At 37.9% G+C, this 27314-nt stretch overlaps 1 protein-coding gene across 3 annotated transcripts in view; it reads left to right on the top strand.

Annotated features, from left to right (window-relative positions):
• Window positions 1–287: 287 nt before the first annotated feature.
• The window catches only part of WDR35 (WD repeat domain 35), a 46797-nt gene continuing 19770 nt past the window's right edge, over window positions 288–27314 (top strand). For 2 of the 3 annotated variants that reach the window (XM_075414889.1, XM_075414887.1), the window contains exons 1-13: window positions 288–462; window positions 1032–1149; window positions 1874–1945; window positions 4086–4178; window positions 5707–5835; window positions 6054–6187; window positions 7631–7796; window positions 7893–8032; window positions 10218–10343; window positions 13576–13761; window positions 14347–14379; window positions 17245–17305; window positions 26581–26725. In XM_075414889.1, coding sequence (XP_075271004.1) covers window positions 439–462; window positions 1032–1149; window positions 1874–1945; window positions 4086–4178; window positions 5707–5835; window positions 6054–6187; window positions 7631–7796; window positions 7893–8032; window positions 10218–10343; window positions 13576–13761; window positions 14347–14379; window positions 17245–17305; window positions 26581–26725 — 1427 coding nt within the window. In that variant the 5' untranslated portion in view covers window positions 288–438. The remainder of the gene's footprint in view (window positions 463–1031; window positions 1150–1873; window positions 1946–4085; window positions 4179–5706; window positions 5836–6053; window positions 6188–7630; window positions 7797–7892; window positions 8033–10217; window positions 10344–13575; window positions 13762–14346; window positions 14380–17244; window positions 17306–26580; window positions 26726–27314) is intronic. The other variant, XM_075414888.1, reaches the window with a different exon arrangement.

The raw sequence follows: 27314 nt of genomic DNA, 5'->3' as shown, positions 1-27314 counted from the left end.
AGGACGCCTTGATCTAAGTCGCGTTAAAACCACCGCGTGCAAACACGTCGGGACCTACAAGCTTTCGGATTTTCCTTCGTCTACAACCAAGCGCCGACCCCCTCCGCCGCCCCGGCCGGCTAACGCGCCTGCGCAGTGCGGGACGGCGCCTAACCACCGCCGCCGCCTCACCCGTCGCCTCTGGGGGCGGGGCCAGAGCTTGGCTCCGCCCGAAAGGGGCGGGAGCGCCTGTGCCAGAGGGCGGGCGGCAGCGAATGAATGGCGTCTTTCTTCTCCCGCTCCCGGAAGGAGAGGGGCGCGCGCCCCGCGCGGACTTCCGGCGGCGGTAGCCAGGGTGACGCGGTTACCGGGGCGGCCCGGTTACCGGGGAGGCCGTGCCGGGCCCGCCGTGGGAGCGGTGCGGGTTGGGACCCCTCGGCTGCCGCCCGCTTCTGCAGGATGTTCATCTACCTGTGCAAGAAGGTGCTCCTGGGGCGCGGCGGGGGGCGGACAGGCGGAGTTCCCGCTTCCCCCCCCGGGAATTGGGAGCGCGGAGGCCTCGGGGCGCTGAGGGGACCCTTGGGGGACCGCTGTCCCTGCCCGGAGTGCGGCCCTGCGCTGTCCTGCCTGCTCCCCCGCGGCCCGGGCCTGGGCCTGGGGTTTCTGTGGTCTTCAGCGGTCTCCCAAGCCCCTGCTGCCCCGGGAGGGATTGGACGTGGCTCTTCGGCGGGAGACCGGCTGGTGGCCAAGCCCTGTGCACGCTGTGGTCCTCCTGTTGCTCCTAGCACCTACTCTGCGTGCCTTTGAAGATGCCCTGCTGTTATTATTTACTGCCTATGTTAGGTTTCCCTCTTGAGTGTTGCGTTGCACGGTTTTACTGGTGCATGTAATTCTGATTGTCTTCTGTCTCTTTGTACGTGTACTGATCTGTTGATAGAAAGAAAATTATCTTGTGTGCTATTATAGGTGTCTTTGATACGTTCAAATAGAGTATTTTGAAATAAAACATGATTTTTAGAACTATGTAGAGGTAGACAATATTTCTTTTTCAGATTACAATTCCTGGTAATGTTCGATTAAGATGTATTTCCTGGAATAAGGATCAAGGTTTCATAGCCTGCGGTGGAGAGAATGGATTACTGAAAGTTTTAAAATTAGAAACACAGACAGGTAAATGAGACCTTTGCTTTTTTTTTTTTTTAAAAAAAAAAAAAAAACAAACAACAGAATCCACCACGTTAGAATTCTGAAAGCATAACACTTTCCACAAGTTACTTGACAATATCGCATGTGTTTTAGATCTGTACGTAGTTAACGTATTTTCATAAACATCGAATGTGCTGTCACTTCCTTTTGAACACTGTTTTCCTCCAGCTTGTTTTACAGGGCACCCAGGTACTTTGTCAACCTGTTATCGACTGAAGTTTTCTTCAGTGCTGCTTTTTTTTTTTTTTTCAGGGCATACTTTCATTACTGTTCTTTTTGTATAGGCTTGCAGTTTATCTTGGAACTTATTTAATTTTTTTTTTAATGTTGTCTACCATTTTCATTATTTTAGAGAGAAAGCTGTGTATTTTTTTAAAATAAATACATTCAAAGAAAAGTGAAACTCGATACTCAGATTCTTCTAAACCATTTTCTGAATGTAACAAAATGTGATAGCTATGGTTTTTGTTGTTGTGGTTCTTTTTTTGTTTGTTTTGTTGATTTTGCTGAAAAACTGCTAGATCATAAAGAGTGTATGAATTTGGATGATGGATGTGAATAGCAAACACATTGAACTGAGGAGGAAAATTCATCCTGCAGTTACAATTTACATACTTTTAGAGCTGCAGTACTGGTAGAGACACAGTAATAATGTATGCTTCATTACATTTATTTTTGTTATTTTTAGATGAAGCAAAAATAAAGGGACTTGCAGCTCCTAGCAATCTTTCTGTGAATCAAACTCTTGAAGGTCATAGTGGTAAGTGTCTTTGAGCATTTAATGTACTTTGGATTAGAATAAAAGAAATACAAGATTTGACGAAGTTGATAGAGTAATTTTTTTACAATTTCTTATTATAAGCCTGAAATAAAGATTGTCAGTGTTCAACTCAGGTCTGTAACAGCTTGGCTACCTATTTTGCTAAGTTGTCTGATGAAAGACCTACAATCAACTTTTCATGATCTGTGACTGAATTACTGGGTTAAGAATTAAAGTGATCTAGGCTTACCTCAGTTCTCTTGGCTGATACGATATCTGTGACGCAGAATGTGTGCTGCACAAAGCAAGCTCTGCCTTGCCTCCCGTTACGATTTAAAGTTTGCTTATGGATTTTGCAAGGTTAAGTCTGTGAACTTTGGCATTATGGCCTAACCTGTGTTTAGTATTACCTCAGGCTTTGTTTCTTCCAAATTATTTGGTCCCCGTTCATTATCCTAAGAAGGAATTGTTTATTTTTATTTAAGTGGATGATGCTATTGTATGTGTGTGTCGTATTAGAGGGATTTTTTTCCTTTTTTTTTTTTTTTTAAATCATGCAGTGCTGCTGGTGTGGTATTTGTTATCTCTGACTTCAGCATGGTTAACCTGGAAGTCTTAATCAGTTGCATAGGCCTGGAATATATTTGCTCCCATACATTTGTTCACATGCTGCCCTGGTAGATGTCAGATAAAGAATGCTTTATAGCAGAAGAGGAAAGCTAAAGTGATGGGCAGTTGATGCTGCAGTTGCTGAGTTAGAGAGACAATGAGGTTCTACTGTGTTTTTTTCCTTTTTAAAAAAGAAAAAGGAGAACAGTTTTCTCTTGCACTGTATATATAAAGTTTTAAACTCTGTACAATAAGCTAAAATGAGAAATGAGACTAAGAGCCACATTAAGCATTTTTTTCTAGCAACACATACGTGGATGAGTCTGGGTTTTTTTTGATAGTGTCTATAAGATTTCCTTATATGTTTTGGTAGTTTTACATTTTCTTCTGCAGAAATTGAAGTTAGTTCAGTAAACCTGATCTCTGTCTTAAATATAACTTAGTTTTCCCTTTATTGACAAATTACAGACTGTGTACATATGTAGACTGCAATATAGTCTACAGACAAAATTTAGAGAGGTTAGAAAACAGGCTAGAGAAGGAAAGTATGAAAGTAAACATTGAATGCAGGGAAATTAGACAGGGATGAATTAAACTCTTGTGTGAGAAATGTTACATGCTCATCATCCTTGGACAATGGATATGAAGAGAATGCCAAAATCCTTACATTATTTAAAGAAACGGTCTTTTTAATGAGGATTTGCAGTTGAAACCTGTCAACAGTCAGGTTGTTTTAGAGGCCTGGTTAAATACGATCGAAAATATGAATTGTGAGGGATTGATTTAGTGGATGTTTTGAATGAATGTCTTCAATTCTGAAACAGATTACTGTTACCTTCAAAAATCCCTGACATTCGGGTTATCTTTGATGGCATCTGTTGATGAAGTTCATGACTGAAATGCTGAAAAATGGAAAAGATCCAGAGGAAGTGGATGACTAGCGGTGGGGGCATGAAAGAGTATGATGCTTGAAGTGGCCAAGTTCATATCCAGTGTTGAACTGATGAAACAGGATGCTGCTTGGAAACAGTTTGAAGATGTTCGAGGTCGAGTCAAATATTTATGATTAGGATCCCACATGAGACTTGAGGGTCTGAAGGAATTGTGTGCGGAGTGCTCTTTTTGGTAGAGGGAGATTTTGTTTTAAAAGTGCAGCACTACTGAGGATCAAACTACTAAGAGGAAAAAAACCCCAAAACTTCTTATGACAGTAAAGTTTTGTCAGCTTCCCAGACTAAGATGTCAGAGGCGGTCAGAAACCACCAAACTATGATTTGGATTTTGCGTATTGAAGTAATATTCTGTGCAGAATTTGGAGAGGATATTACTCAAGTGGGTGAATGCAGAAGCAAAAGGAGCCATTTAGCAGAATTTTGAAAGAGGAAACGAGTGATATAGAAGGAATGTCTGAAAGTAAATCAAAGTCAGCAGTGCAAATTTCTGAAAAGCTCCAGGTTCATTAAGTTCGATGTGGTGGTTTGTATTAACTTATTTAAATAGTGTAAATAAAAAAAAGTGTATAATTTTTTAGGTTCTGTACAAGTGGTTACATGGAATGAACAGTATCAAAAACTGACTACCAGCGATCAAAATGGACTCATCATTGTGTGGATGCTGTATAAAGGTATTCTACAGGACAAATTTGAGTTAAGATAATATCCTGTGTTGTGAGAAGTCTCCCCTCCTCGCCACTCCGGCAATTTTTACAGTTCTTTTCAGATGTTTTATTTTGCAGACTGTAAAGCTCAGAATAGATTTAAAACAATTTCCAAGTTTTTATTGTAATACTTGTCTGTATTGTACAAAACAGAACAAGTATTACAAGTTTTGTATTGTAGTCACACATAAAAAGGCATTTCTCCTGCAGAGCTACCTTAGGAGACGGTATCAGTTCGTAGCCGTATGCTAGGTAAACTGCTCTAGATTTCTTATTTTCTTATCTCTGTCACTTTATTCCCTTGGAGGAAAATGGGATATTGAGGGGGAAAAAAAAAAAGAAGAAACAGTGCTTCTTTGTGTAGGTTCTGTTTTGGGTATCATTATAATATTTAAATAACTCTGTAAAGTGCATCAAGCACAGACATACTGGTAGGACTACAAGAACTTAGCAACCGTGCTTAGAACATCAATTAAATACTTTCATAAAAACTATGTTCAGAAATGTTTAATTAAGGCAGTGAACTAATATGACTAATCAGTGTATTGCTGTAATTGGCTTTTATTGTTCTTGACCTTTTCACACATACATGTACTTTGGTACATTTAAATTCATTGGAAAGCCAGCAAACCTCTTAGTCACATTAACCACTTTCCAACACATGTGGGAAAGAAAGGGTTTTCTTTTTCTTTTGGAGATTTTTTTAATGAAAAATGGAAACAAATAAAATCTCAGCTCAGCTTCTGGTTTCAGGAATAAAGTATATCACTTGATTAGTCTTTCTGCCTGGTACATGGTGGTTACTGTCACATAAATCATCTCTTAGTTTTGGAAAAGAGCCAGTAAATGCTTAATATGTATTCCTATCAAAGACGGTTGTTCCCTTCGTTTATGTTTCCTAGTGTATTCTTGTCAGTTTTGAAATTACATACGCACAGATCTCTTCCTGTAGGGCCCCTCTCAGGCTTTGGCTCCACTCTCTGGTTCCTCATTTGGAAATAAGTAGCTCACATCTGAACCCTGGGTTTCACAATTACTATGTTTGTGTAGTCTGGGGGATGCTTAAGCGTAATCTTGCTAGGATTTTACTGAAAGGGCAGGACAACTTTTGGTATTAATTCCTTTCAAAACTTACTGCTTCTGTAGCTTGTTGTTGTGTATTGCATTGCAAAGTCATATGTAAACTGCTATCTCATGTTTACTTATAAGCAGACCATTCTCAGGTTTCTGCATTTCACTGAACACCTAATTTGATTGCTTGGTAACTTTTAGAAACTTTGTGTGTGTCTGTATTGTGTTTTATTTATGTTTGTTGTTTTTTTTTAACAACTTCAGGAATTCATATTGCTAAGAAATGTCATTATTATCCTATTTGCATATCTTTTTAATTGAGAATAATTTTACTCTTTGAATTCGGTGATTAGCATGTATCTTGAATCTGCTAGAGGATTATTAAATCAGAAGTATAACTCATTTTTTTGTTCACTACTGACAGGTGCTTGGTATGAAGAGATGATTAACAACAGAAATAAATCTGTTGTTCGAAGTATGAGCTGGAATGCTGATGGACAAAAGATTTGCATTGTATATGAAGATGGAGCTGTGATTGTTGGATCAGTGGATGGTAAAATTTAAGCTCTACTAATTGTTGTGGTGTTACATAGCTTTTGTTTTTAGTATTATGTACATAGTGGCTCTGTTTCTCTACATAAATGCAATTAATAGTTACTTTCTAATTGCTGCTTTGACTTCCTTTAGTGGTTTCAGTTTTTACGTTGGTAAATTGCATCCTTTTTTAAATTTTGTGGTAGGTTTATTAAGTACAATAATGTTCTGTTACAGGCAATCGCATCTGGGGAAAAGACCTGAAGGGTACCCACCTGTGCCACGTGGCCTGGTCCTCTGATAGCAAAGTGTTACTCTTTGGAATGGCAAATGGAGAGATTCACATTTATGACAATCAGGGAAATTTTATTGTAAGTTTATGGTGGTAACATAAAGGTATTGACTTCAACAGGCATAAAACTTACTTCCTCTTAAATTATTTCATCTTCGTTTGTTTAGTTGGTGGCCCTCAGTACTGAGAACCAGACAAGGTCTTGTGTGCAAAGTTTTTATTCAAGACTTATGCAGCTGCAGCTTTTTAATATAAATATTTATTTCTTGGTAGCTAAATGAATATTACATCAGCTACTGCCTTTTTGCCTTGCAGTAGTTATTAAAAATGTAAAAACATATATGGTGATACTAATGAAATTAAACAAATCTCATGGTAGAAGTACTAGTGTGCTTTTAGAATAAAGCAATTTGCATTCCTGTTGCTCCTGTCATTCTTTATTACATAAGGAAAGTTACATGCTTCAAAGAAAACCTGGTAATAAGTAGAAAAAAGAAAGGAAGTAACTATAATATTGCTGCATTCCCACAACTTTGGTTTATTTATTTATTTTTATCTACTTATTTGCAATATTGGAATATGACTATGACAAAATGCTAAACAGAAGTCAAATGGTGAATTTGAAGAGAGCAATGTATTTGGAACCATTTTCTTAACTTCTAGATGCTTATTATGGTGAATTTTCTCGTCCCTCCTTTTCCTTCCCTTCCCTTTCCTAAGAAAATATCTGTTACTCTTCCCATTTTCTTTTCTTTAATCCCTCACTGTATCTTTCTTTCTTCCCACTGTGTGAGTCATGGTGTTTCTAGCATGTACTGTGAATTACTGAAATTCTTTAAATAAGTTGATTTTGCACCCCCCCGCCCCCGACCTTTTATCGACAGTATGCATAGTTGTGTGCTTTCTCTCCCTTCCATAAGTTCTGTGGTAGCCCTCCTCCTCGAAGTGATCCAGGTGCACTCTTATTCAGAAAATGGCCTTGCCTGTATTACCATATGGACAGGGCTAATTATTACAAAAGTAAACTTATATTAATTGGTGTTCTAAATTGGACACTTATTTTTTCCAATTATTTTTATGTATTATTCAAGAGACTTTTATCAAGAAAAAGCTGTCAGCAGGTTTATTTTTGAAAAAAAAACAAAAATCTTGTGGCCAGGAACAGTTTAAAATTATTTTTATTTTTTGCAAGGTTCCAGTGGGCTTCCTTGTGTGTGTGCTCATGTGTGTGTCTGGTGGGTTTTTTATTTTGTTTTCTTTGTTTTGAAGTTACTTTTCAAAGAATAAGAATGCCAACATTAAAGCACTTCTTTGTAGCTAAAATATAGGTTTTCATATATCTGATCGTGCTTTGAATGAGGAATTTTTCAAACTTAAAGTTTTGAAAATGTGAAAATTTTTCTTGAGACAAAAAAAAATTGTATAGACATCTGGTCTTCTGCAAGGTATCAACAGAGATATAAACTGTTCTTCTAAATAGCATGTTGTATGTGACTTTAAATAATTAACCAATCTTGTCTAGGTGAAAATGAAACTGAGTTGTTTGGTGAACTTAACTGGAGCATTCAGTATTGCTGGAATACATTGGTATCATGGTACAGAAGGCTACATTGAACCCGATTGTCCTTGTCTTGCTGTCTGTTATGACAATGGAAGATGCCAGATAATGAGAGATGAGAATGACCACAGTAGGTACAAAATGTGGGGTGCTAATTACTGAGCTACTCTTGACCCAAAACATCTACTTGTGTTTATATTCTTAACGTTTCTTTCTTAAAAACTAGATCCTGTTTTGATTGACACTGGTATGAATGTGGTATGCATTCAGTGGAACCACTGTGGAAGTGTATTGGCGGTGGCAGGCTCCCTAAAAGCAACTTCTCAAGATGTAAACATTGTGCAATTCTATACTCCGTTTGGTGAGGTAAATATATTTAATATATAACTTAAATGTTCTTTTGTCATAGTAGGTTTTGCCTATGTGGTCATTGCTGTTGTAATTTGGATGCCAAAATACAGGTGTTTAGTGTGTTTAATATGGGTATCTAGGATCTCCACCTGGATCTGGAAGGATGACACAGGACCAGGTACTCTGTTAGAACAGCAAGTTAGTGGCCAACGTGAAAATCCGAGTGCGTCTCAAAACACTTGATAATGGGATATGTATAGAGTCTAGCTTTGAACACCTAATTCGGATACCTGAGTTCGGACTGTAGTCAATAAGCGGTTCGGAATGCTTAGGCAGCAGTTAAGATGCTCATTTAACATCTGTGTATCAAATGTGGCAGTACTGGTCTTTCTCCACTGGCTGTCTAAGAGACCTAGGCATCTGTCAATGAGGAGTTCAAAATAAGGCAGTGAATCCTCCCCTCGATTTCTATGGTATCAGTAAAACTGAAAAAACGGCATCTGGTATCAGTAAAAGCAATGGCTCAGAAACCACAGAAAAGGTAAACTGTTTCTAGACTTCATTTGTCTGTTAGGGATATCGTTTTGTAAATGTTTTTCGTACTGCCTGTCTTTTTTATAAGATGTCTGTCAACTATTGAACATTTAACAGCTTTCCTGTATGTTTTTGTTCATGGTGCTACTCTTGCCTTGCAAGGTAATTTCACTTTCCCTCCTAGTAATATATCTGGAAATCAGTTAGTGTTAGGTATCAGAGTGTGAGAAAGTACTTGTCAGCCCTGAGGGTAAGTGGTGAGGATGGAGCTGTGAGCTGTGCAAGTGAAAGGGGTTAAGATCCAACATCATCTGTAGGGGTTTTTGTAGTTGAAAGTATTAAATGGAACCAAAGGTTTTGTGTCTCTAGTTGCTGATGTCCTTCAGATTAACTGAAACAGAGGTTCCAGATTTTATATCTAGTGTTTGGAAATAAATTCTTCAGATTTTAACATTGTTTTGTACTAGTTCTGATGTTCAGGTACAGACTTAACTTTTTGGAAGATAGTATCTTCTGTGAATAATGTAAGTGACTGGTATTTGGACTTGGTATTTGCATCTGATCAGAGGCATGAAAATGGGTGCTAACTGTGTAAGTTAATTGATAACAGTTTATTTAGGCACAAAGTTATGCCCTCAAAAGGAAAGTTAGATCTAAGCATAAGTATCAGTGTTCTGCTTAGTAAAAAGTTGCATTTTTTAAAAGCCTAAGATTATTCAAAAATCTTACAGTAAATAGTCCATCAATGTATCTTTTATTACGTACATCTATACTATTTGCAAACAAAAAGCTTCCCACAAACAAGTGTTTGGAGGGACTAAGGTTATAGTTTTTGAAAACATTTGTTTCAATAGTTTCCTTCAATTCAACTTAAAATTCTACAGCAAAATAAACATTTAAAAAAAAGATGGAAAGTGCATTTCTTTGCTAGCTCTTAAGTTGTAAATGGACATCTAACTGTGTTTGTTAGACTTCTTTTGGAAAGGGAATAGAGAAGAGGAAAATGTTCATTGCCCCACTGCAAACTGTGTACCTCTGAGCTGATTCATTGTATGCTCTTGATGTAGATTAGGTATATGTTTTTAATATTTTAAACTATCAGCTGTAGTTAAGGGTGTTGTACATCAACTAATGCAATTCCAGCATAAGTGAAACTTCTGAGGCATTTGGAAGTGTTCAAGGCCAGGTTGGATGAGGCTTTGAGCAACCTGGTCTAGCAGAAGGTGTCCCTGCCTATGGGAGGGGGTTGGAACTACATGATAAATAAGGTCCCTTCCAACACAAACCACTCTGTGATTCTATGTCAGGTATCAGTACTACTGTTGTGTTTATTTTAGTAGCGACTGAAATTATGAAGTTCATAACTAACTAAAGGAAAAAATGTTTATACTGTCATTCTCCATCTGTTATTTATTTTTGTAAGTTTGAGCTGTCACTGAGTCCTATTTTTTCTTTCTCTCTGACAAAAAGAGAATTGAGGCAAAACAACACTTCATCGGAATACATGTTAAATATCTCTCCTTTTGTTTGCATCTGTATTGTAATTTGGGATACTATAAAGATGATCTATGCTTGGCTTTTATCAACTATCAAAACTGTTTATGTATATTAGAGTGATTTTTGTATGATAAATTCAGAATGTTTTTCTTTTCTTGTTCTAAACAAGCATTTGCGCACGCTGAAAGTTCCTGGCAAACAGATATCTGCCTTGTCTTGGGAGGGAAGTGGACTGAAAATTGCTCTAGCTGTCGATTCTTACATATATTTTGCAAACATTCGTCCAGATTACAAGGTAAGTAGTAATGTGGTACTTCACTGTATTAGTAAGTTTCCTGTTATTTATTTTCTTTCTGAGTGGGTTGAGAAAGTAACTTTCTCTAATATATGTATCAATACTTAGGATTGCTGTTTTGTCAACACTACTGACTTGAAGTTCTATGGGAATGTGTCTGTCTTGATGGCGGAATGACTTAGCCATTGCTTTTATAATGAATTTGTGATTCTGCTTTCGTAAAAAGGAAATGTAGGCTTTGTTTATATTGGCAGAATTGTGCTTGATTCTAAATTTCGTAGTAATTGAAGCTGATATGGAGGTAAGACTCCAGTGTTTTCATTGCTGTTTGGTTAAATTGAGTGGTCTAAGTGATATGATGGGAATTGTTTGAGCCTTACTTTTACTGTCATATTTTTGGTGGTGGATTATTAGTTTGAACCAGGAGAGTTGTGTAGAAACCTGAACAGTGGAAATGAATGCAACCCGATAGGCTTACTTCCTACTTACATTTCAATTCCCAATATACTTTTCACAAGTGTGTATTCAGCTGATTCTAAATAATGTTTTTAGCTTGTCTACTATATGGTGTTTTTGTCTGAAGAGTTAGGACTATTTTACTTAAATTTACAGTTTAACAAAAAATAGCAATTACTGTCCAGTATACAGTATTGTATGCTTTTTTTTCCCCCCCCAGCATAGGATATGTTCATTAATCATCAGTGTGTAACCAGTGTGATTAAAGAGAGAGAGTGTAATGTGAAGGACATGCTGCAGATATATGGAAATGTATTGTTCCACTCGGTTGTGAAAAGTCATTAGTCAGGGAGTTATAAACACAAATCTGCTAGAAAGCAATCTCAAAGAGTTTGTTGTAAATCTGCTGGAAAAGACTTTGGAAGTTTGAGCTCGAAACTAGTCTTTCAGGAAATGCTACCTAATGTTTATTCTGGGAAATGTGTAACAGCTGGAACACACGCCTATTGCTTTTTTTCAAACTTATCAGTATCCGTGAGACCATGTGTATTTCAAGATCTGGCACAGTTTGCACATGAGTAATATCTTGAAACCTTAGTTTTAGAAACTGCATGAGTAACCTCTCTTTTTGTCTTTTTTCTTTTTTTTTTTTCCTTTTGCATATTTAAAGTGGAAAAAAATGTGCTCAAACTAATTTATTTCTGCAGCAAATAAGCTCATCCTGTTGGTAGTATACTCAGTTTCAATGTTAAATATTTTTATGGTGAATGGTATGTGTTGTCCTTCAATAAATAATGCACATTACTACCACTGTGTTCTTTGCAATTATATCGGTAACTCCCTTTTAGGAATTAGATATTCTAAAAGGTGACAGTCATTAAATGGTAGTGATTCAAAGCTGTCATTGACTTAGGCTGGATTGGAATTAATGACGTGGAGATGAAGTGTTAGTATCACGTTACCAATCTACTGAATAATACAGTTTCCTGTATTTTTCAAGTTTTACCATAATAAGAGAAAGGGGGTTCTAAATTAATGTAACAGTAAAAACTATGAATTGAGATGATCTTTTTTAAGCTATTCATAGTTTACATGGTAAACTTTTGGAGTTGTAATACTAATGTAGAGTCTATAGCTCTAGTTATATTTCTTCTGGTGTGTATTGCCTTGTTCAGGTCTATGTTGGATTTCACTTAATATCTTTATCATCCAGCATTCTCAGGTCCTTTGCCACTTCTTGAAAACGGTTTTAGATTTGACAAACATGATTTACAGTTTACTGGCTTATTATCTTGTAACTTACTCCTTTCGTATAAATTTTCAGTATTCAAAATAGTGTAAGTTCCAGTTTGCATCTCTGGGAAGGATCCTGTGGGTAGCGCTCTCGGTGGTCAAAAACTACCTTTATTCCAATCTTTTTATTTTTCTTCCTGTATCCAAAATGAGCTTGATTTTCTTGAAAATCTAAATAGGTCATATCAGTTGAGTCATCTTCATTCGCATGCCTGTTGCCTGTCTGAAAGATAATAATGATAAATGATAATAATAAACGAATGAGGTACAACTTCCAGGGCTAAAAATATGTTGACTGTCCAGTGTGTTGTATTTATCCATGTCCGTCTAATTCCATTATTTATTATATTACTTTATTTTACATCTCTACCTTGTGCGAAAGCTGGATTTACTGATCTGTGATTCCCAGAATCATAACGCTTTTTGCATCTGCCCGCTCCTGTTCCTCTGGCTGTGCTCCACAGCATTGTGTTTGGATTCCCACAGAACTCTACTTGAGTGAAAACCATTTGGTTCTGACGGTTTATTGCTATTCATTTCATGGATCTGTTCTAAAAGTTCTTTTGCTGAAACTTTAGTTTATTGTTTCGGTTTCTTTCCCTGTAGAGTGCAGGAACCTTTCTGGCGAGCTCTCTTAACAAGCATTCTTCTCTCTCTCTAGTAAATGCTGATGCAGAGAATTCTATTAGTTTTTCTACAGTTGCATCATCATTCTTATGTTACTTCCTTTATATCTCATTTCTTTGTCAGCTTCATCTCCTTTCCGTACTATTTTCTAATGCTGATGAGTTAGAAAGGGTTTGCTTTATTAATTTCTATAATTTAAAACAGTTGAATGCAATAAAATACGTCTTCATGGTTTTTTGCAGTGTTTGGATATTCCATTTCTTTTGCTTTTTTGCCCTTTCTCCTACTTGTTACATGAATAGTTACGTTCTTCTGGAGGAAGGGAGGGTTTTTCTCAATTTACTAATATGGATGAGGTGATGTGAGTTATTATAGTGCTCTGATATAATTGCTGATTTTTGTCTGCTTCAGGAATTGATGCCGCTGTTTGAGGCATTTCCTGTATTTCCCTTGGGAAATGAACTTTGGGTTTCCAAATCAATAGTCACAGAGCAAGCATGTCCATGGCAAAGCCCATCCTCACAGTGGGTATTTCTGTGTACCCACTGAACAAGGAGGGGGAGAAAAGGGAAGTGAGGTCTTCGCACATTTTGCGGTTGATCCCCCAGTTCTGATTGCGATAGGTTATTCTGCATGATGGGAAGGCTTCTTTTGCCGATTTAATATTATGCACATACCTTATTACTGGAGCTGTATTTGCATGCTTCTAATAAATCAGTTCATCACTTCACAGATAAAGAGTATTGAATGCTGATTGTGTATATGAAATAAACACTTTCTCTCATAGGTGTGAACAATTTATTACTGAATTTTTATGATTTCTGATAGGTTCTATCAAAATTGTCTCTCTTGGCAGTGGGGTTACTGCTCCAATACAGTTGTTTATGCGTATACCCGACCCGATCGTCCAGAACACTGTGTAGTCTTTTGGGACACAAAAAACAATGAGAAGTATGTGAAATATGTCAAGAGCTTGATTTCCATAACAACTTATGGAGACTTCTGTGTTTTAGCAACTAAAGCAGATGAAAATCAACCGCAGGTAAAGTCTGTCTGTTAATTTTCACTTGAAACACTCTGTTCCACATGTCAGTGCTTTACAGCCAGAATCAGATGAAATGTATAATTTTGCATCTGTCTCAGTGTGTCATTCAGTTGTCATTTGACAGAATGGGACTTGAATGGGCTCACTGTTTAAAAACAAAGAACCCCAACAAATAACAAAGTAATAGCAAAAATGTGCAGAACCAAGTAGCTACCTCTATATTTGAACTCCTTGTAGCCATTAGTAGCCTAATGAAAACTTCAGCCTTTAAGATAACCGTTTCTTTAGAAATATTTAGAATAGTTCTCCAGAGAAAGGCTAAAAGCAGGGGAGTATCAGAATGGTAATGAATATTTAATCAGTCACAAGTGAAAAAAATAATAGGAGGAATTGTTTAGGTGATATAAATCACACATTACTACAAACTACTCCGTTTGTTTATTGTAAATATCATGACAAATGGTATGATAAGTGTATCCTTTGGTTAATGTACATTCGGTTAGCACAATGCTAACACGCAGTTTCTCTTGCTGTGTTCACTTCTGAGTTACTTTCTGTATCACTTGTACATTGCTTACAAAGGAGGAGAATGAGACGGAGTCAATTGGTGCAACGGTAAAAAAACTGCTTTAGTGCTGCTTTGCTTGACTATGCAGTAAATGGTGTACTGTCATATGGATTGAAAATGTGGTATACATGGCCAAAACCATTTGGTGACGCTAAGTGCAATAAAATGAGATTTTTCTGGGTTTTATTTTTAAAATAGGAAACAAACAGTGGAGGGTCTTAGTGTAACTTTCTGGAGCATAATTAAGATTTAATTTTAGCATCTCAAAATTACAGATAATAAGCATCTTTCAATTCTTTCAGAATGGCTCTAGTGTAATTATTTACACTGTGGGGGGTCAGCTTTTAGGAAGTGAAGTGACCAAGCTTATCCTTTGGGTAGCAGTTCATTAAGAGTGTTTTTTCTGAAAAACAGATTTGTTTTGCAATAGGTTTTTGGTCCTTAGGATTCACAGAATCACAGAATATTAGGGGTCGGAAGGGACCTCTGTGGGTCATCTAGTCCAACCCCCCTGCCCAAGCAGGGTCACCTACAGCAGGCTGCACAGGACCTTGTCCAGGCGGGTCTTGAATATCTCCAGAGAAGGAGACTCCACAACCTCCCTGGGCAGCCTGTTCCAGGGCTCCGTCACCCTCAGAGGGAAGAAGTTCTTCCTCATGTTCAGACGGAACTTCCTCTGCTTCAATTTGTGCCCATTGCCCCTTGTCCTGTTGCTGGGCACCACTGAGAAGAGTTTGGCGCCATCCTCCTGACACCCACCCTTGAGATATTTGTAGGCATTTAGAAGGTCCCCTCTCAGCCTTCTCTTCAGGCTGAACAAGCCCAACTTCCTCAGCCTTTCCTCATAGGGAGGTGCTCCAGTCCCCTCACCATCCTTATAGCCCTCCGCTGGACTCTCTCCAGTAGCTCCTCATCTGTCTTGAAGTGGGGAGCCCAGAACTGGACACAGTACTCCAGATGAGCCCTCACTAGGGCAGAGTAGAGGGGAAGGAGAACCTCTCTCGACCTGCTGGCCACACTCTTCTTAATGCACTCCAGGATCCTATTGGCTTTCTTGGCAGCCAGGCACACTGCTGGCTCATGGTCAACCTGTCATCCACCAGCACTCCCAGGTCCCTCTCTGCAGAGCTGCTCTCCAGCAGGTCTGCCCCAAGCCTGTACTGATGCATGGGGATTGTGATTTCAAGACAGCAAAATGTACAGCAATAGCTGGTGTGGTAAAAAAAGACTAATTTCAGCAGGAACAGTTTAAAGGTATTGCAAGCAGATGTGAGTGTCACTAAGTTATGAAGAACTTAACGTTGATACCCATAGCAAGGCTTGAGCTTTCTGTTTCGATCAAATTGAACAATGCAAACTCCCTGCTCCTGGCTCCCTGCTGTGTAGCTCACGCAGCCTCTGTCTTAGATACCGTTACTCCGTCACCCTTTGGCAGGCTCTGCTCTACTGAGTCAGAGTCTCAGAAAGAAGTAAAAAGGGCATAAAAAAGAAATTGATTAAAGAGTGAATGTTGGGATAATTCACCAGAGAAGAATTAATATAAGCATAATGGAAACAAACAGTAAATAGTTTAAAAAGCCAAGTGTGGTTTCCTACAGAGTTGGAGGCTCAATATCTTTTTTGGAAAAGAGAAATTTGAGAATGCTGGTGGAAAGTTTAAATCATGAACAAAGAAATAAAAATAGTGTTTTTGAGAGGTGTTTATTGGTGGCAGAACCAGAAAAATAAATTATTTAATGAAAAGAAATCCTTGTTGAGAACTTTTTCTGAGAGATGAAGTTCATACAGCAGCTGAAAACCTAAATTCTGCCATTCTAATGTGATCAATAAGTTGTCAATCTGTCAGTTTAAAGGGGTAAGCTGTACAGCTGCTGCAGTCTGCTACCGTGATTTCATGAATTATTCAGGAGGTGGAAGAGCGGTGAAGAACTAATTATCTTCCATTTCGTGAAGAGTCAGGGTAACAGCTCTTAGACAATTTACGTTTTGGCAGCCCTATATATTTTTTTTTTTTTTTTAATCTCAAGACTTTACAGTAAAAGTTGCTACTTAATTTCCACACTTCTCATTCAAGACATTCTTACTTTCTTGTGCGATCATCATAAAGTTATTTAATCCTTGGTTTAGGTCTGGAAGAATAAATACATCGGCAACAGCAATGAAGCACTGGTGTCTAAATCAATTTTTATTTATTTGCATCTTCCTGAGTTTAATAGGCCAATCTGAGGTATCTGTGCTATCAGAGCCTTCCTGAGTAGGATTACAAGAAGAGCAAAACCAACAGAACTCATCGGTTTTGTAGTATCTGCAGTACTGCAGGGCGGAAGGATAGTCTTACTCACAGTTCTCCCTTCATTGTAGCCCTCCTGGAAGTTCAGGGAGATCAAGGTCCGCAAAGGATAGAACAAGGGTCCTAACTTCTGGGAGCTAGTGAGGGGCTCTTATGCAGTTTATTAGACTATCCTTTGCGTGAACAGCAAGGTGAGAGTTGAGTCACTGAGAAATTGCTGGTGTATCATGCTAGTAAATAATCACAGTACAGTGTGTGCCCCACCGAGCAGGGGGTGAGACACTGGCTGTCTTGCCCCACGTGTTATCTGTGGACCCTGCTGGTGGTACCTCCTGCGTACTGCGTTTTGGCTGGTGGTTTTGCTCCTTCGCTTAGAGCAGCTGGTCATTTTCCTGTTACGTGCTTGGCTTTGGTTATACTGCTAATTTGCAAATATCTCATCACTCTCATGCTCATGCTGCTTTATATTTACTGCAGTCATGGTCCCTCTGTTTTCCGTTGCTGATCAGCATTAGATTGTGTGAAATGTGAGTTATGCGATACACTTTCACAGAAAACCTTGTACACTTACGAATTAACAAAAAATGTGGTAGTAATGACACTTGCTTTTATCTCCATACAGTATGTGCTGGTTCTCTGCAATTCTATTGGCACTCCCTTGGACCCAAAATATATTGATGTGGGTAAGCAACTTGCAATAGTCTTACTCTGTTGGAATTTTTCTAGTCTTTATAACGAATTTCTTATGCAAGTCTGTTCAATGAAACAGTCACTGTGTGGTAACACCCCCTGCATCCAAATGTTGTGACTTTCCGTTCTGTGCGTGGTTGTAACTGTGATTGTATATTGGCTTCTCACATCTGCTTGGACTCTCCCTAAACGTAGATAGCATGCAATCAGGGGTTCCCGTCTTGGGAACTGTGTTGTGTTGGAAATGACCTATTAATTACTCTGTTAATAAAAATTGTGGCTTATAAAACCAGTCTATTTATTGTAGAAATTGGCTAAACTGATTCTTCCAGTTAATGCAAACTACTTAAAACAGGATTTAAAATTGTTACTTTTCCTTTTATTTGTAATGGACGTTCTTGGTGATTCAGATTTTCCTTCACAACAGTGGTAATTCAACTCCTTTTTAAGAAAATGTACTTTTTTGAAGATGGTCCTGTTTATCAGAGCAGTCGAAATACTTTGATCTGGACTTTAATTTATAGATAACATGTTGCAGCTTCCCAAATATCTTAAAGATCAGTTTCTCATACTTCAGAGTTGACAATATCTTTTCCTTGTGATCTTCCCTGCAATTGTTTTATCTAAATAGTTTCAGATTATAAATGAAAAATACTGAAAAAACAGTGGATTATAACAGAAGTATGAAAATATCCCCAAATCCTAAATAGATCTGAATTCCAGGCTTTCCCTACTGCTCGTTTGCTGCAGGCGTGGTACAGAATGTTGTCAAGTAATTGCAAACCACTATTTTCTGGGAGTTTTGCTAGAGAATGAAGATCATCGATTTCTCCCTTCAAACAAATAAAGGAAGTGGGGACAAACTAACAAATTAATCATCTTTTTGATTAATTAATTCACTTCTATTTGTTCAGGTTTTTGCTTTATTTTTGGTTTGTTATCCAAATAAATCTGAATTTGGATTCACAATAGACAACTGTGAACCCCATTTGAAGTTTTCTTTTTGAAGCTTGATTCTTTGGTTAACTTTTCTGTTTTGCTGAAAGGCTGAATCATTTGTAATGAAGTTCTAGCAAAAATATTTATTTGCCTTTGAATGAGAGAGGAGAATATAGTTATTTACATGAAAAGTACATACTTATTGTTAGAAGCTCTTCGCTAAAATGATGATAAGTAGAAGGTGTATTTGGCAGTAGACGTCTAATGTGATTCCACTATGTTAGAAAGATGGGATATCCTATACCACTGTTGTGCTCAGTGGTATAGCACTTTCTGAGCACATTAAAATACTTAGGAAAAGAAAAATTCTGTGCATGAGTGATACAGCAAAGGAGCATAGCCGTAATGGAACAGGTTATGGATAAAAACAGATTGCTTGTTGTAAACCTGGAAGAATTCCTCCTCTCTTGTTTTATTAATGTAAAGGTGACTGTGAATATAGCTTTGGAACTTACATGCTCTGATTCTGCAGAAATTAGGTTTAATATTTAAACAAACAAAACCAAAATCTTTTTCCCTGCCTGTGCCAAAAAGAGATGTAGCTATTATGACAAGAAACCTCGTGAACTCTTTTCGATGCAAAATGCCTCCTAGAGCCATTGTTTCATCCTCTCTGCAAAAGGTTACTCTTCTGTCTATATTAATCTCATTAGAGAAGTTAGTTCCAAGCCCTAGTGCTAATCTTTGCTTTTAGTATTAAATAATAAACAAACAGCCATTCTGTCTGATAAAATAGACAGGAAAAGTGTCTGGCAAAGTTTAGCAAGATAGAAATGATGAGGAAAGTAAGGTGAAGAACTATAACACAAGTAACAACAATTCACAGAAGAATAGAGGTAGGAAAAAAATCAAAGAGTAGAAATAGTTAAGATCATAAAGATGATTATTTTCTTAACCAGTACTATGAAACAGTTTTATTACATATTAACTAAGTTTGTGTCATTTTCTAACATTGTTCAGTTTTTCAGTGACAGCAGGAAGAAATCAGCTGAGTGTCAAATACATACTGTGAAATTCATGCCCTGTATTGTAGATCGTAATTAAAACGAAGGCTGTCCTGCTCTGATGAATGAGTTTGACTCCTTTGTCCAGTGGAATGTGTATGAAATATTGTGGTACTTTTTACTCTCATAATTTCTGTTTATGTCAATTTGATGGCCTTTTGCCACCTCTTACAACAAGCGTGGAACATCAGAATCTTAAGGAATAAAGTGCCCAGGAAATTCAATACCAAGACTTTTGCAATGGGTGGAGGGGAAAAAAACCCAAACAACGAAACCCAAACCTGAGCACGGAAGTAAGATGATGTGGTGGGTGGTACTGGTGCAGGTGGGGTGTCTGTTGGGTCCTCCAGGTCCCATCCCTCCTCCTGATTAGAGGTCCACACTGTATGTGGATACTAGTCTCCTGGACCTGCTTGACAGGTGGGTTGGGGCAGTGGGAGGAGGATTTGGGGACTTACAGGACGTAGTTCATCTAATTTCTACATTTGACATCTAAAATAAGTTCAGTGAATCATTCCTGAAAGGGGTCTTTTTGCTCTCCATTGCATACAAAGAATGCCAGGGCAACCAGCTCATCTCTGTCAGATGTCTAAAATTAGGTGAGACGAATCCCACTCAAATGGTCAAAATTAGCTTTGCATTTAAACTCTTTTCTTTGCATTTTTCTAGTGTTCTCTTTATATGAGCTTCCTAAATCTATCTGTGATAGTTTTATTTATTTACATTATAAACAAAGGGATCGGTTTCATTATGATTCCCCCATTAAGACCTGTCTCCTACAGCTGTTTGTACACAAGAAAAGAATGTTTTCCAGTGACTGAAAACAGTTAAAGAGAAATGCTGTTTAATTGAAAAATGCTGCTGTTGTTCCAACTGTATTTGAATTGTGATGAAGAGATTAAACAATCTAGAAAAGCTTCTCTTCCTCTATCTTAATTAAGCTTTCTGCAGTCTGCTTTTGTTCCCTCCAGTGTCAGAGGATCAGTTTAGTGCATAGATTTACGATGCACTTTCCTAGTGTGAGTTCATTTGTGAAGACGCTAGGCGTTATAGCCTTCAGCCTCATAGATGGGAAATACTTGAGGTTAGGAATATTTGCGTTTTCCAGTTCTGAAAAATGTCTGTAGTCTCAGTAGTTCAAACATAACAAGCAAGTCTTTCATTGCTGTATAGTAAACACAGCCAAAGATTCAACCTTTTTTTTAAATACATGCATACTGTAAGACTCCTTTAAAGTTAGCCCACCAAACTTACAGAAGGGATTGAAGGTGAAAGTGAAAAGCAAACGCCCATAAATGCAGCACTTTTGGAACACACTGTGCTGGTTTTATCATAGTTGCTTTCCTTTTTTGTAACCTTTGAAGATGCAACTTTATAGAACAACTTGAAATATTTATAACATAAGGTCAGTTTTTGTGAGGTGTAGACACTTGTACATAGTGAAGGTCTCAATATGCAGTATATCATGCTGTTTATCACAGTTGGAGCTTCTTGGCAGTAGAAAGTATAATAGTTCCAGTTTGACAGGATGCTGAACTGAAGCAGCTGGCTGGCCTTGCTGAGGTCAATAAAGAGAGAAGACCTTGTAAAACCTTAAAGGCAGAAAACCTTTCTGTAAGTTCTTTTAAGATTCCAGTTGGTGCATAATTTCTAACAAAATCATTATCCTTTTGTCCTGTTTGTAGATGAAAAAAATCAGCCTTAAATCAATTATTGGGTGAGAGTAATCATTAACAGTTTAAGACATAAGCCGTACAAAAGTAAAATTAATACATCTCTTACTCAGTATAATTGGAGGGGTGTTATTGACTTAGAATTTCACAGACAGGTAATATATTTTTCACTTCTTTTTTTCTACCAAGACAGTTTTCTAGGCTATTCCCTTTTAGTAAGGCGATAAATTGTGTCATTGAATTCTGTCCAGAAAACAAATTGATTAGGTAGTTTTTGTTTTGAACTTTTATTCTTGTTTAAGACTTCTAAGTGCCATCTTTCAGAGTTGTTTAAAAACACTTGGGTTGTTATGCTATTTGATTTTCATGAATGCTTATGAAAAATGCCTTCTTATATAGTAGGATGTTCCTTGACAGACCACTCGGAATCTGTGCTCTCCCGCCTGTTCTTACGTGGGCACTCTTCACTCATGAATCTAAACTATATTTTTTGGCTGTAATTACTGCAAATTGAACACACAATATCTGTGGATTTTACCAGACTGCCCCTTGTTGGGATAGTAATCATGTGGCACTCTGCTGAGCATAAAGATTTTACGTGTCCTTGAGACTTTGGTGCCCTGCAGGTCGCTTGGGCTTTGACCTGGTAGCAAATTTGTAGTGGCGAGAAAAGCTTGTTAATCTAGGGATGCTAAGTAGCTGATCGAGCATTTGAATAATGCATCTGAGAATCTGTGTTAGGGCACAATTTGTATGAATTGTCAATTTATAACATTTTATAAAATTGTTTCAACAAAGTGCTATTAATCTCCAAATGACAAAGCAATTGTGACAGTGTGCAATGTTTGATTCACCCCCAGGAGATGCAAATCTTATGTTGTTGGGCTCTAAGCCAATAATTCAAGAAAGGCTTGGAAAAAAAAAAGTGCTTATTTGCTTTATTCTGTTGAATTCTTAATTATGTCATTAGTTTTCTAATGCTTGCCTCTGCTAACGATGGCAAAAAAGGATTAATCGGTCATTATCTGGTGAAAAGCCATCACGTCAAGTTTCTTTAGACATTGATGGATGGGTATACCTTAAAGTTCTTCCTCATGTTGCTCTTTATTTTGTTCAAGGGCATTTTAGTTCCTGTGCTTCCTATGCCTTGTTTTTAGGGTCCTTCACAATAGCTAGTGTTTGCTGGCCCGTAAATTAGTCTTTTCTCCATTGTCTAGCATTGTGATGTTCCATCCTACAAAGGTGCAAAAATTAACCAACACGGTTTCTTCTATGCTTTGTTCATGGGCTCACAGGCTTTCTGTCAAAGTCCTTTCGTGAATAACTAAATATAATCTACAGAAGGTTAAATATCTCGTTATATAATATCTTTTTAATGGAAACACAGCAGATGGTATCTGCTAGGAAAATGTCACTCAGGCTGGATTATATCATCATCTTGCATGGGTTTAGGAGCGCTGACATAGTGAAATGTTGAGTTGTCTTTCATGTGTGTTAGCGCCCAGCGAAATGAAGACAACAGCCTGATCAACTTACGGGTGGATTAAAGGGAGAGTGCTGGAGTCATGCCCAGGCGTCTCGCCTCCCTCCTGGACATCTTAACAAGTATGACTGAACTACACATGAAACAGCACTTGAATTGCTGTTACTTAAAGTTGGTCACTATAAAGTAAACTATAACTGATTTTTAGTATTTCTTTGTATTCTGAGAACTGTGGTCATTCATGAGTTGCCCACGTGTGGTTCACTTCTCCCTGCTGCTGTGTGACATTTTCTTCTGTTTGAGCTAACACTTCTCGAGACATTTGAATCAAGCTCTAAAATTAGGTAGATGTCATTGATCAGACTAAGTTTGTCCCAGTTTCTCAGGAACAGCCTGCAACAGGCTTGCATGAAAACAACAGTTTAGTCTTGTGTCTGTCAGATTGCTTCCTTTCTGTGAGATTTAGGTGGGATTACTTGTCTCTCTTGTGTTCGTATATCCTATTTCATATATTGGAAAGTGTCTCAGCTTTTTCATGCAGTGAAGTAATATAGTCATGCATTAAGGTTGTTTTCCATCTACGATTTTTTTAAGGAAGATTAGACATGAAAGCAGGTGTTTTCTAACTGCTTTGAAGTGAGGTGAAGTGAGCGTGGATGAAATACAGATATCATAGAAGGTTATTCGAGATACCTGGATATCTAAGAAATAGTTTTTTCTCCTGCAGGGAGGAGGTTTTATGAAGGAACAGTGATGAGAAATGAGGTGAGAAGAGAAGGATGGGCCCGAGAAAACTTAAACGGGCAGTTGTTTCACATGTTGGCGTTGTTTTGATGGGATGGTGAGTTTAATCCTTTTCAGTATTTGGTCACTGCAAGGCACCTGTTTAAATGTTTTCTATACATATTTTCAAGGTCTGAAAGTTCAGTATTAAGACATTAATACTGAAGTTAGCTATCTGCAAAAGACAAACTAAGAAGTCCACATGTTTAGCATGAAAAGCTGCTATACAGTGGAAACGCTGAGCAGAGGAGAGTCCAATCGCTTGCCTCCTTCTGACTTCAGGTGCTCCCTTTTCTGTCTGCTTGGTAGTCAGAGCACACATTCTGTGAAGGGCACTGATGCCCAAGTGAGCAGCACTTGCTGCTAAAATCAAGGCCACTGTATAAGATGATAATACTTCCCAACACTAAAAAAAACTAACTAGTTAAACCAGCTGCCTGGAAAGGGATTTTAGATCTTCCTCATCCTGAAGAGATTGAAATGAGCATCTTTCCCAGGAAAGGACAAATCCCTTCCTTCTCTGCCCCAGCAACAACCCAAACCTGGAGTGGCTGGGGTGTCCTTTCGTTGTGTTGAAGCTATGCTGCTACACAGCAAGAAGGAAAGCATTTTAGGAGCTGAATGTAGCCCAGTGATTAAGGCTCTGAGGTGCGACAGGGCAATGGAATAGAATGGATAGTTCAGTTGGAAGAGACCTACAACAATCGTCTAGTCCGACTGCCTGACCGCATAAGGGCTGACCAAAAACTAAAGGATGTTATTAAGGGCATTGTCCAAATGCCTCCTAAACACTGACAGGCTTGGGGCATCAAACACCTCTCTAGGAAGCCTGTTCCAGTGTTTGGCCACTCTCTCAGTAAAGAAATGCTTCCTAATGTCAGTCTAGACTTGGATTTTAGTTTTGTTTTCCACAGAATTTTCTGTTTGTATTTTTTTTTTTTGTGTGTGTGTGTTTAGTTGCTTAATGGCTGTCCAGTATAAAATGCTGAAACAATTCTAGAAAAAATCCCATATGTCCTATTTTTATGCAATTGTTTAAGCTATATAGGTATTTTTGCAAAAGCACTGGTTCCCACATATAGATACTGCTCTTCCAGATGTGTTTTTGAATGGATCTGATCCTGATGATTGTGTCTGTGTGCTGTGTATCCATGTCCCTGTGATTTCATGTTTGGCTTAAATCCAGCCATCGTTTAGCCTGCTGTTGCAAAGAAGGGAAGGCCCTGCCCTCCATGCTGGCTGCTCATTCCTGCCTTCTCCATCATTTGTGATTTTTTTTTTTTTTTTTTTCTTTTCTTTAATGCAACTTAAACTAATCTTATATTTATTTAATTTTGAGGTCAGCTAGATGAATGAACAGATCCAGTTTACTCTGTGGTCAAGCCTGCTGCTACAGCTGATATAAAAGAAGTGGCAGGGAAATGTGTCGGGTTGGTGTGTGGGGTTTTTTTGACAGCAACAATCAGTTTAAGTCTTAGGCATGTTCATAAAGTGCCTAAGTGATTGTATTCGTCTGGATAGAGCATAGATGTGTTGCCATCTTGTTTCTGGATCGCAACAGAGCTTATGTGAACATCCTTTTTTCCCACATTGGGGTACTTTGAGGTGCGCACAAATGAGTAAGTTAAGGCTCTGTGGAAGCTGTAGGTCAAATGCGGAGTTGCCTGGTGAGTCTGAGGAATGCCCATGGCTTTCAGGAGTGGGCTTGGTTTAACATTGTCTTGGAGTAAAGTGTTTAAACATTGACTAAGCTAAGTCCAAATATGAGGCTTAGCACTAAAATTTTGTGATTTGAGCAAGAGGAAGTCTTATTCCCTCACAGGTCAGGAGATTCTCATGTTCCATTCTTAAAAGCATTGATTATTATGGCGTGTACAGCTGCAAGGTAATAAAAGAACAGAGCAAACACATAGAATTTATTAATGCTGTTAATGAAACAGATGAGACTGTATCCTTCAGTTGTATGTGACTAATTATTGAAATAGATATGTTTATAAGTATATAAAATACACTGAGTTGCATATAATGTAAACAGCTGTACTGCTTACATGTTAAGCATCAGCACTGAGACTTCTTACCCAGTATTTACATTTATATAAAAAAGTATTCTAAAGCCATCAGGTAGCTTATATAATCCTCTTGGTTTCAAAGAAATAAAATCTATTTGACCAGTCTTCCCCCATCTGTCTCTCATAGCACTGCTCTTCTCTGTGACAGGCTCATAGCACCCTCCAGAGCTTTTACTGTGAATTGAGATTCACTGTAAAATAATCAGATTTTGTGCTCACAGTGTCTTATCTGTATGACTCGGTGTTTCACTAACAGGCTGGGCTACACAATTCTTCTAAATTTGCTGGCTTTGTCTGGTAGCATACTGATTTACTTGTAGACTTTGAAGACATTGGAGGGTTTACTTAATAGGTTTCTGCATTATTCTATGTCTTTTTATGTGCGTTCACTGATTCTCAGAAAGACGAGACAAAGGATTGTAGAAGGAAAAAAAAAGTCACCAGTTTGTTGTAAAGAGTAATGTAATGGTTTGAGTGCATACATATATATATATATGTATGTATATATTTAACATTGACAGCAGGAATGAGATACTCAATTTATCCACATATTCTAAATAGGCTTAAGGCTAAAGTAAAGAAAGAGCCCTATCTTCCTACACTGTGATCTTTGGATGCAATAAAGTAACACTAAGTGCACATTTTGCTAAATATTTAATTTGCTGCCATGCAGATTAAAAGTTGCTATTTGGCCCAGCTATTAACTAAGATACAAACAGCATTTTGAGGTCTAGTCTAACTCAGAATTTGTTACATGTTTTTAAGTGGTGCTAATCAAAGACTCTCTTCTAGATTGTAAACTTTTGACTGGTCTTCCTTTTATTTATATTTGAGTAATTACAAATATGTCACATATGGAGTTACTTTATACAACTTGTTAGAGATTTGAGATATTCCTGAACTGATCATTAACCTGAAAATTTGTCTATATGTATTTGATGTCTTCGGCATTAGTGTATGGAAATTTGCTGAAATAATAAGGAGAAAAGTGTTAATTTTAAAATGAGAACTTGTAAAGAATTTCCCTGTTCTTCTGAACAAGGCCACAAGGCCCCAGGGGCATTTTTTAGCAATTAATGAAAACTGATGCTAGGTTCCATGTGGTGTGGTTTTTGTTTTGTGTTTTTTGTTTTTTTTTTTTTTTTTTCTTTTAACCTATGCAGATATGGTTTCATCCATCTGGGAAAAAGTTTACAAATCAGCATCTAGTCCGATACTTGTCGCACTAATTTTACAACCATTTGGGTTTCCTAACAGGGCCGTTATTTGTCACAATGACCAAAACGCATGTGATAGCAGCTTCAAAAGAAACATTTTACGTCTGGCAGTATCGTGTGGCCAAGAAGCTCACAGCAATGGAAATTAATCAGGTAGCACGGACCAGGAAAGAAGGCAGGGAAAGGTTTGTCTTCAGGCTTTGTCATTTTTCTTCCTTTGCATTGGTATCGTTGATAAAGGTGGATTTTCCCATGCCTAAAATATGGACAAATCTGATTTTTCTGCTCAGATTTGTTGACGTGCAGGCCTGTAAGATTAGACACTGAAGAATAGGTTTTCGTAACAAATGTATGTCTGTTATCCAAATCACTTAAACTTTTTTGGATTAGTTCTTGCGCAGTGTCTCCATTTGCTCACTACGTGCTTCCCTTAGAGATGTGTGTCATGATGCTTTTTTTCCCCCTCCCCTGTTTCTCCTCCATGCTCTTAGTTTCTAGGCAGCTATATTCTTGCTGATCACTTTAACTTCTTCTTGTGTGTCAATGGCTGCAAGGACATAGTCTATCCAGCTAGTTCTTCTCTAAATACACTTGTGTCTGATTGTATCTTTGACATCTAATCCCGTATGGACTTTTATAGTCTCAAACTAAACAGGCCAAAGTCAACATCATCATGCCTTCAGAATATTTCCTTCTCAAGTGCTCATTAGTGGCATTAACTTTTCTCTCACCTCCGCAAGCTTGCAACTTTGTTATGATTTTCTTTTGTGTTAT

This window comes from Opisthocomus hoazin, chromosome 2 (assembly GCF_030867145.1).
Source record: "Opisthocomus hoazin isolate bOpiHoa1 chromosome 2, bOpiHoa1.hap1, whole genome shotgun sequence".
Classification (NCBI taxonomy): Eukaryota; Metazoa; Chordata; class Aves; order Opisthocomiformes; family Opisthocomidae; genus Opisthocomus; species Opisthocomus hoazin.
Note: the sequence above shows the minus strand (reverse complement) of the source record. Positions and strands in the feature narration are given on the sequence as shown.